At 43.9% G+C, this 11,128-nt stretch overlaps 1 protein-coding gene across 1 annotated transcript; it reads left to right on the forward strand.

Annotated features, from left to right (window-relative positions):
- Positions 1 to 370: 370 nt before the first annotated feature.
- NUDT19 (nudix hydrolase 19) lies at positions 371 to 10,525 on the forward strand. The gene is made up of 3 exons (XM_069550307.1): positions 371 to 2,106; positions 6,222 to 6,429; positions 7,320 to 10,525. Exons 1-3 carry the CDS (start codon positions 1,393 to 1,395, stop codon positions 7,541 to 7,543), a joined length of 1,146 nt encoding a protein of 381 aa, XP_069406408.1. The 5' UTR covers positions 371 to 1,392; the 3' UTR covers positions 7,544 to 10,525.
- The last annotated feature ends 603 nt before the right edge of the window (positions 10,526 to 11,128 follow it).

Here is an 11,128-nt window from a genome sequence, read left to right on the forward strand (position 1 = left end):
GACTTAGCAGCAGCAGCAGCAGCAGCAGCATCTTTAGAAAATGATGATAACAAAAAAATCAGCCTAAATACAGCTGGTGCCATCTCTGGATTCTCTCCCAGGAAACATCCCACATTAGAATGATGGTTTAAAAATGAGGCTCAGTGAGTATGGTCTGTAAGTGTTCTGCGCTAAGTCACTTCAACTGTGTGTGGCACTATACAACCCTATGGACTAGCCTGTTAGGATCCTCTGTCTGTGGGATTCTCCAGGCAAGAATACTGGAGTGGGTTGCCATGCCCTCTTCCAGGGGATCTTTCTGACCCGGGATCAAACCCATGTCTCTTATGCCTTCTGCACTGGCAGACAAGTTTTTTACCAGTAGTGCCACCTGGGAATCCCATGGTCTGTATACTCATCCAAAAACGTAACAAATGTGTGATCAACTATAACAGCAATTGTAGGAGAAACTGTTCCCCAGTGGCTCAGTGGTAAAGAAACTGCCTGCATTGGGGGAGACCTGGGTTCCATACCTGGGTGGGGAAGATCCCCTGGAGAAGCAAATGGCAACCCACTCCAGTATCCTTGCCTGAAAAATTCCATGGACGGAAGAGCTATAGTCCATGTAGGCTATAGTAGGCTACAGTCCATGGGGTCACAAAGAAACTGAGTGACTAACACTTTCACTTTTCATGAAAGAGTAAATTATCAAATGGCCTAAAATGCTTAAGGTGGTCCCAGGTGCCTTTGACAATAAAAGATGTCCCAGATCACAAGGCAGGAGCTTGTCCTGGGATTCAAGGAGCACTTTTTACACTCTGTGCAGTGTGAAATTTGTATTTTGGTATCTGGTTCATCCGTCAGTTTCTCATTGCTGGGGTTCATGTCAGTTTGCAAAGCTCCCACACCTACCTCCTGGATTCCCCTTCACCGCCTCCCACCCCCCGCCAAAGGAAACATATCCTCTCGTCTATTCCTGGTTTAATCGAGAAAGTCCTAGTCCTCAGGTTTTGTTTGAGCAGGTTTGTGTCGCCAGGCCTAGGTTTGCATCGCACTTTTACCTCGACAGTCATTGTGCAACCCTAAGCATTCCTGCTGTAGGCCATGTGTCCTGCCTGGGTGAGGAAGATGAGGCCCTCCTAGCACGTGGCTGTGACAGCCTTTGTCCTGCTAGAGGGACCTGGCTGGGAACACGGGCATTCGAGGCGGAGCTTCTCTCCGTCCGCACCACACCCTCCTTACGGGCAGGCGCCAGCTCGGCCAAACAACCCGGGTTCACCGATTGCCCCGTGCGCGCCTCGCTGGCAGAGGCGGGAGTTCACTTAGCAAGACGCCAGCTTCCGTGCTCACTTCCCGGGAGAGCTCCAGTCGCACCAGAACCCCGAGCCCGTAAGCCGCGCGCCGCCACCCGCCATGAGTGTCCCGGTGCGAGCGGGCCCAAGCAACTGGAGGCGGGCAGCCACCTTAGTGCTGGCGGCGGGCTGGACGCGCCCGGTCCCCGCCGCCCCATCGAGGCCTCAGCCACCCGCCGAGGGATTCCGGGTGCTGCTGCTGCAGCGCTCCGCTAGCCAAGGCTTCTTGCCCGGGGCGCACGTCTTCCCGGGCGGGGTGTTGGAGGCGGCAGACAGTTCGACCGATTGGCTGCGCCTCTTCGCGCCGCACCACTGGCCCCCCCGCTTTGGCCTGGGTCCCGCGCCGCCCCAGCGCGCCGCCTTCCCGGTGCTGCCCAACGTCCAGCCGGGAGCCGTGGACGAGGACGCGGCGGCGCTACCGGATGACATCGCCTTCCGCATCTGCGCCATCCGCGAGGCATTCGAGGAGGCGGGCGTGCTGCTGCTGCGGCCCAGGGGCCCCCGGCCCCCTGATCAGGCGCCAGGCTGCGCCCTCGCGCCGCCGCCCGCCTTGGCCGACTGGCGCGCCCGCGTCCGCCGGGACCCGCGGCACTTCCTGAGCCTGTGCGCGGAGCTCGACTGCACTCCCGACATCTGGGCGCTGCGCGACTGGAGCGGCTGGATCACGCCCTTCTCACGCCCCGGCGGCCGCCGCTTCGAGACCACCTTCTTCCTGTGCTGCCTGAACGAGCCGCCGCCGGTCTTCCCCGACTTAATGGAGGTGGTGGACTGCCAGGTAGGGCGTCCTCCCGGCCCGGAGTGGGGACCCACAGGAGCTAGAGAGTGAGGACCCCGGCAGGCGGCCCAGGCGCCCCCGGACCCTCCAGTAGGCTGCCTCAGGGCCGTAATAGCCAGTTAGCTACGGAGCGGGCCCGCGACCCACGCGGTCCGGACCCCTGCCCAGCAGGCCAAAGCTGTGACACTGGTGAACTGCTTTCTGCTTTTTCCCGCTTCGCAGCCCCAGGGCCTCGAAGATGTCTCCCCACGCAGTTTCTCCGGCGGGTGGCCGGCGGAGATCCCAGGAATTCTAGCGCTCCTTCCTGAGCAGTTGCCACGCTTTCACTTATTTCGTCCCCGCAGCCGTTTGTTTCCTCGTAGTTCAGTCTTTTAGAATTTATCTGAAACGTTTTCATTTGAGACTTGTTGGGGAAAGGCTACCCACTCGAGTATTCTGGCCTGGAGCATTCCGTGGACTGTATAGTCCGTGGGGTCGCAAAGGGTGGCACACGACTGAGCGACTTTCACTTTCGGCTACCGATATGGCCTACCTTGGTGAATGATTCCTCTGCACCTGAAAAAGAATGTGTTTTCTGCTGTATTCGATGGAGTGTTTTTAAAAATGTCAATTAGGTTAAGTTAGTTGATAGTGTCTTTTTAGGTCTTCCATATCGTTTACCTGTTCCATCAATTTCTGAGAAAAGGTTGTTGAAATCGGTGACGAACAATTGCGGCTTTGTCTTATTCTCAGTTCTGTCGGGTTTTCCTTCGGGTATTTGGAAGCTCCTTTGTAAGGTGTTAACTTCCCTTGTGGCTCAGACAGTAAAGCGTCTGCCTACAATGCGGGAGACCTAGGTTCTAGCCCTGGGTCAGGAAGTTCCCCTGGAGAAGGAAATGGCAATCCACTCCAGAGACGATCTGTCTGAAAATATTTTGCTTTTATTTTTTGAAAGCTATTTCGTGTGGGTGTAGAATTCTGTATAGATTGACAGTATGAGTTTTTGTTTCTTTTTTCTGCCAGTACTTAGAGATGTTACTTCATTAGTTTCCAGTTTACATGATCTTCTGGTGAGAAATCTGCCTTTTTTTCCTCCAGTTTTATTGAGATATAATTGACACACAGCTGGTGGCACTAGCGGTAAAGGACTCACCTGCCAGTGCTGGAGACATAGGGACAAAGATTCGATCCTTGTGTCGGGAAGATCCCCTGGAGGAGGGCATGGCAACCCACTCCAGTATTCTTGCCTGGAGAATCCCCATGGACAGAGGAACCTGGCAGGCTATGGTCCATAGGGTTGCAAAGAGTTGGACATGACTGAAGCGACTTAGCACAGCACATGGTGTAAGTTTAAGGTGATGGCATGATGGCTTGACCTACATACACCATAACATAATTACCACAATAAATTTAGTGCATGTTCATCATCTTTTAGAAAAGTTTGATTTTAACTCTGTTCCTCTGTGCGTAATGTGTTTGTATTTTTGGTTTTGATATGTATGCCTACTTTAAGTATTTTCTCTTTAATTACTGGTATTCAGTATTTGATTATGATGTGCATAGTTTTCTTTTTGTTAATAATTACTTGTTTCCTCAAATATTTTTCACCTCCCTCTATTTTCTGGGACTCCGATTACATGTATGTTAGACCACCTGATAATTTTTTGTGGGTCCCTGATGCCTTGTTCATTTTTTTTTTAACTTTTCTCCTCTGTGCTTTATTCTGAGTAGATTTATTGCTGCATTTTCAAATTTTCTCTGTTTATATGTAGTATCAAAATTGCTGTAAATATCATTCAGTGTAATTTTCATCTCTAGAACTTCCATTTATTTTTTTAAAAAACATTTCCTATTTCTCTCATATTTTCCTTTACATCTTTGAGCCAATGGAACATACTTGTAACAGTGATTTTTAATGTCCTTTTCTGCCAGTTCCATCATCTCTATAATTTCTGGGTCTGTTTCTGTTGCCTGATTTTTCTTCTGGTTATGGGTCACATTTTTCTGCTGAGGTCTTGTAGTTTTTTATTGTCGTTGTTGTTCAGTCGCTTAGTCTTGTCTGACTTTTGCAACCCCATGGACTGTAGCCCACTAGGCTCCCCTGTTCATGGGATTTCCCAGGCAAGAATACTGCAGTGGGTTGCCATTTCCGTCTCTAAGCAATTTTCCCAGGTCAGGGTTTGAACCCAAGTCTCCTGCGTTGGTAGGTAGATTGTTCACCACTGAGCCATCACAGGAAGCCCAGTTTTTGATGGAATGTTGAATGTGATCTTCAATTGAGTACTGGATTTTGTCTTTTTCTTTTTCTTTTTTTTTTAAAGGTGTAGGACTTTTCCTGTCAGGAAGTTCGGTTCAGGCGCTCAGTCGTGTCTGACCCTTTGTGACCCCATGGACTATAGCACGGCAGGCTTCTCTTTCCATCACCAACTCCTGGAGCTTACTCAGACTCATGTCCATCATGTTAGTGATGCCATCCAACCATCTCATCCTCTGACATCCCCTTCTCCTCCTGCCTTAAATCTTTCCTAGCATCAGGGTCTTTTTCAGTAAGTCAGTTCTTTGCATAAGTTGGCCAAAGTATTGGAGTTTCAGCTTCAGCATCAGTCCCTCCAGTGAATATTTAGGGCTGATTTCCTTTAGAACGGACTGGTTGGATCTCCTTGCTGTCCAAGGGACTCTCAAGAGTCTTCTCCAACACCACAGTTCAAAAGCATCAATTCTTCAGCTCTCAGATTTCTTTATAGTCCAACTCTCACATCCATACATGACTACTGGAAAAACTATAGCTTTGACTAGATGGACCTTTGTTGAAAAGTAATGCCTTTGCTTTTTAATATGCTCTCTGGGTTGGTCATAGCTTTTCTTCTAAGGAGCAAACGTCTTTTAATTTCATGGCCGCAGTCACCATCTGCAGCGATTAAGGATTGGAAAGTATGTGAAGTATCTTGGGCAGTGTTCTACTAGTAACCAATAAACAATAAGTTAATTAAGATTATTTTAGCCTATGGTCTGGACTGACCTGAACAGGTTGAATTGAGTTAATGCCTGTTGTTTAACCCTTTATCGTCATTGTTACCATTGAACTGGCATGGAACTGACAAAGCATACCTTAGAGATTGGGTAGTCCTTTAAGACCAAAGCTTTGTTTTTCAAAACGTAGCCTTGGCCAACTTTAGAAGAATCTAGGATGCTTATTAAACGTAGATTGCTGGGCTCCATACAGTGAAGATTTAACAAGTTGCTCAGGTTTCTCATACAAGCTTATAAATTGTTGGGCTATAATTATTCAAGGCAATCAATTTCAACTCCCTGGTTTTGGATGTGAGGGTCAATTTCCCCAGTGTATGTGGATATTTAGCAGTAAAGCAGTTAAAGAAAGAAAGACCTTTTGGAGTTCTTTCATATTAATTGAATCATCTCTTTTTATCTAAATGTGGAAGGAAGGAAGGCTTGGGAAAGAGGGCACAGCAGTGAGGTCACTTACGTTAAGTGCTGACTGGTTGATATAATGCAGTTATTTCACTCCTGGGACAATAGACTGAGTCATGCCTCTTGACCTTTCTGAAAGCTTCTCTTGCTCCTGGCTCTTTACCTTCATTGTTAACACACTACATGTACCATGCTACATTTTGTTTGCTGAAGGCCCTACTAGGCCTGAGAGAGCTTTGTCTTGTCCACCAGCATGTCCTTATTGCCTAACCAAGGTAGGCAAGAATGAGAGACTCTTGAGAGTCCCTCCCATTTATGGGAGGAATGAACAGGCACTACTAAGTTCTCAATCTGCTGCCATGAATTTATACTTCAGTCTTCCTTTGAAAGTGATCAGAACCTCCTTGCCTTCTTAGCATCTCCTGCCTTTTATGCTGAACAACTCTCCCAGTTCAACCCGTTGTGATCTATCCTGGCTTATTTACTAGTTCTCAGGATCCATGTCCTAATGATCAACCTCTGAAGGGGACCAACCCAGCTTTCTTCACTGAATCTTTCCTTGTTGTCTCAGAGGAATCTAGCAAGATACATCAGTGAATCAGTTTTTACATTTTTTTCGGTTAGATCTTAAGTTCTGAGTCAGGAATCTCAAATCTTGCAGTGTCTGTGGGGGAAACCTTAGGAGGCTCTACCTTTGTCTTCCGCAGTGGTCGTCTCCGTCAGAGGCAATTGAAAGCCTCGTATCCAGGGAAGTTTTGCTTGCACCCCCCCAGTTCTACGAAATTCGTAGACTGGGAAACTTTGCCTCTCTCTCTGACTTGCACAAATTTTCTTTGGATCGTGAATCAGAAGGAACGGAAAGATGGATGCCGATCATACTGTTCACTGCTGATGGGGCGATCCATCTTTTACCAGGTAAGTATGTGTTTACCAATGTTCTTGTTGATATTCCCATTTAACGCTCTGGGCTGTATGGCAGTGTTCTCCCACACAGACACACGAATTACAATCTATGTTTTTTACGCTACAGTGAAACTAATTAGATAAGCTCAAGTTCTATAAGATTTTCATAGTTTTTATTATAACCAGAAATTCTGGATATATGACTTTATATACACTTATGTAGATATATTTCCTAGACATTGGCAAGAGTTCTTTTTTAAATATTATCTCACTTTTTTACCTTTTAATTTTGAATTATGAAGACTTGTAAATTATACTTATTTGATTGAAAGAGAGTTTTGTTGGTGGTCAGTTATTGTTGAGTTAGTACAGGACAGAAGTTTTGTTGCACCTTACAGTGGAGTGTTTTGATCTCTCTTACTTACCAGCCGCTTGTCTCACTTCTCAGAATTGTGGTAATACTCGTTACTCATCCTGCAGTGGGACAGCTTAGCAGTTTTGATGTATAAATGATAATTTCTCTAATTTAACCTTAAGATGATTGGAGCAGCCCACATTGAAACACCAAAATTATATGGATATCAAGGTGAACATTATAGTGAATGAAATAGAGAGTCTTGCGTTAGTATAAAAAATTATAGTTCAGGATGAAAAAGTACCAGTTATAAATATTTATAACTTTGGGCATATAGTTTATGCCCAAAGACAATTCTTGGCTAGAAAATGGAGAACTGGGGAGGTTAGGTGGGATATTAAAAACACAAATATATTGAAGTAAACTCAAAAAGTTCTGATTATTTAACAGCTATATCAGTTCCAAACACATGAAATGAATAAAAATAAATACTAATATATTGGAAGGTTTTATAAAATAACACTAAAGTTAAACCATTATTTTTCAGGAGATGAGATGTACTCAGAAGATTCAAACTTTTTGGAAAACTGTATGTCCACTGGAAAAAAGACTGAAGAGATCATGAGCGAAGGCAAGACATTTCACCGAATAGTGCTGTATAATTCCCACAATTATGGAGATTATACAGGTTATAGCATCCATGTGACAGTTCTGCCAAAGTATAAACATGTTTATCCTAAGAGTTTTGTAATGGGTAAGAGCCATCTGTAGAGAACAGCTTCTTTATAAACTGGCCCACTTGTAGTTGTTCGAGTCAAAACTGAGGGTTGACTAGATGTGCCTGGAACCTAAGGAACTTTATTCCTGTAAGTTCTAGGACAGTCTCTCCTATCTCAAGCGTATTGTGTAGCTCTGTTATTCTTTAAACCTTATAGTATCACACTAGTATAAGGTATTAATGTTTTGTTACCAAAAAGAGAAAACAAATTCACAGAGATTTCCACTTCTGTGTTGTTCTGTTATCGAAAGTTTAAATAGGATATTTCTCCTGTATTGTCTTTTAGCTGTACTAGCATACTACTTTATATGCTAGGAGTTTGATCCATTAATTCCTTAGACTTTCTGCTGGAATTAATTTAAGGGTGTCTGATTAGACACGTGGTGATCAGAAGACTGAGATGACCTTCAAGTGACAGTGTCATTACTTTCTTATGACTTTAGCTGGATGATTAAGATGTAATTCCGTTAAAACTAAACGGCATAAGTTATTAGTTTACCAAATTGGAAGTTACTTTAGTGATTGCTGTAAAGAAATATGAAGCCATAAGAGAAGTCATAACTTTTATTTTGGAGTGCTACTTGACAGAATACAAAAGAGCTTATTAGAGAGATGCAGAACTACTCATCATCAGTCGTGCTTATTAATGGTTATTTATTATCAGTGTTTTTCATATGGGTAATTTTTTTACCTCCTCTTAAGAGGAATAATCTTTATTGATTACAGATGGGAAATGGTTAAGAAGAAACCCAGTTCTATTTCAGATCTTTGACTATATTGTGCATTGTATCGATACATTTAATTTCACTTTTCATAAAAAGTATTGATAAATGAAGACTTCCCTGTAGCTCAAATGGTAAAGAGTCTGCCTGCGATGCAGGAGACCAGGATTCAGTCCCTGGGTTGGGAAGTTCCTCTAGAGAAGGGAATGGCAATCCACTCCAGTATTCTCGCCTGGAGAATTCCATGGACAGAGAAGCCTGGGGGGCTACAGCTCGTGGGGTCACAAAGAGTCGCACAGGACTGGGCGGCTAACACACACACACACAGAGGAAGACATCCAGATCAGTGGTTCTCAGCCCCAGGCACTATTGCCCTTTAGGGGCATCTGGCAGTGTCTGGGAACGTTTTTTTTTTGGGTTGTCACAACTGAGAGTGAGATGCTACTACCATCTAGTGGAGAGAGGCCAGGGATACAGTTTAATATCCTGGAACGCACAGGACAGCCACCCACAGTGAAGAATTATCTGGTCACGGTTGAGAAACTCTGATCTAGAGTAAAATCTACTGTCTTCAGTAAATGATTCCAACATGTAAATTTGGAGAGCTACAAATAGTGTTCGCATTCCATCTGGCGTCTAAATCTATAGCAGTTCTCCTTACTGATGTTTAGCCTCGGGCATCCTATTCTTTCATTCTCATTGAAAACAATGTTACAGCTGAGAGAGACCTCAGTCAACACCGTGATTTTGCCCATAAGAAGACTGAGAAGCAGATTCACACAGCTAGTTAGCGCCACAGCCAAGAGTAGAACCTGATTCTTTTTCTAGCAGGTGGTATCTGTCGCCTGGCAGTAGAGGCCTGATCATGTCTGCCCGCCACATCTTGGTACTGTAGTCACCAGGGAAACCACAGTACAGCCCAGCATTGGATGGAACAGTGCTTTACTCATTTACTCAAAGCAGCAAGGCCAGCTTTTGAACGACTTTTATAAGAATCTAAAATTGGGCTGGTGTCAGTATTTCAGGCTAACATGTCCTTATCCTCACAGTTCTTTGTCAGTATAAAACAAGAGTGCCCTGTAATGTGGGAGAAAAAATAAGGACTTGAATGTAAGGGGACTTTTCTCCTGGAGGATAATTTGTCGGAGGAGCCCACATACATGGGCATATGTAGGTCACATCCTTTTAAAAGGAAATTACTTGCCTTCCACTTTCTTTTTTCCCTTCTCACTGGCTGGAAATGGTGGCAACTGGAGCAGCTACTCCAGACCCAGAGACAGAAGCCTGCTACTTGGATTGCTCACCTCTTGCTTGTTATGTGAAGACAAATACACTTCTATTTCATATAAGCCACTGTATTTTAGGATCTCTTTGTTAAAACAGTTTAGCTTGTTCCCTAATCTATACTTTTCCCTCCTAAGCAGGTTCCCTTGGCATAGCCTTCCCTGGAAGTCTAACAGTTATTGAAGCAAAAATCTTGGCCATTTGTGATTCCACCTTTTCCTTCATTCCTATATCCAGGTGACTATCAAGTCCTACTGATCTGTTATACACAATTATCTTGAAATTCCCATCTTCCCACCTCTGCACTGCTATCACGTTGGTTTGAGCTACAGTTGACTCTTTCTTAACCAACTGTAAGAGCTTCAGAGCCAGTGTCCATTTTCTTTCTTCCCCTCAATGCATTCCTCTTGGAAAAATGAACTTGACATTGAAATGATGTCACTGCCCTCATTAAAGTCCTTCAATGGCTTTTCTTCACACTCAAACACTAAATTTGTGGTCTACAAGGCCCCACCTTTTTCCTCTGATGCCATCAAGCACCCCTCTCCCTCTGCACCCCCCTCAGAGGATCTTCTTTCTGTTCTTGACTGCTCAGAGTTCTTTCCACCTCAGAAACTTAGTAACTACTGTTGCCTTGAGACAAGCCTGGATCTCTGAACTGTTTTTGTTCTTGGGTCTCCTTGTTACTAAAGCTTCAGAAAAACAGATATTAAGAACAGAGGTTGGGGGACTTCCCTGGTGGTCAGGTGACTAAGGTTTCAAGCTTCCAGAGCAGGGAACCAGGTTTGATCCCAGGTTAGGGAACTAGATCCTGCATGCTGCAACTGAAGATCCCTCATGCCACTGAATATCCTGTGTTCTGCAACTAAGACCCAGCTCCGCCAAATTAAAAAAGAGGTTGGGCATCCAATATGTGGATTATTGACATGTCTAGATGAAAGTTCCAGAATAAATAGAAGACAAGCATTATTTATAGAATGACTTTTTCTTGAGCTAAAGGAAAATGTTGATCTTCAGATAAAAAGATCCCACTGTGGTCAAAACAAAAATAACAAAAATTGTTCAATACTCGGATGACATTTTGAATTTTAAAGACAGAGAACACAGATTTTCAAGGAGAGAAAGAAAAGATTACTTACAAAGGCACAAAATCATCTTAGTGTGTATCACACAGTAATGTGATACACTGGATAGTATATATAATATGCTGAGGAGAAAAGGACATATGTATTCACTAATTTTATATCAGCCATATGTATGAGCCACAAAAATAATCCTTGTTTATATATGAGCTTTGAAGAGTCCAAAGCTCTGAAGAATTGATTTGATAGAAATAACTAAAAGATGATTCAAAATAAAAACTTTTGAAATAGAGCTGCATGGTAGAAGTCCTGATGGTGAATATGGAAATAAAATACAGGAGCAAGTGTAACTATTTAAATATGGCTCAAAAGCACTGCAGATGTTAAAAATAATTAAAGATTTAACCTACTTTATTTTAAAAAGATACCCTTTTCCATAAAAATTTTGTTCAGTAATCCCAGATTATGTTATCATTAACAGGAAGTGGCT

This window comes from Ovis canadensis, chromosome 14 (assembly GCF_042477335.2).
Source record: "Ovis canadensis isolate MfBH-ARS-UI-01 breed Bighorn chromosome 14, ARS-UI_OviCan_v2, whole genome shotgun sequence".
NCBI lineage: Eukaryota > Metazoa > Chordata > Mammalia > Artiodactyla > Bovidae > Ovis > Ovis canadensis.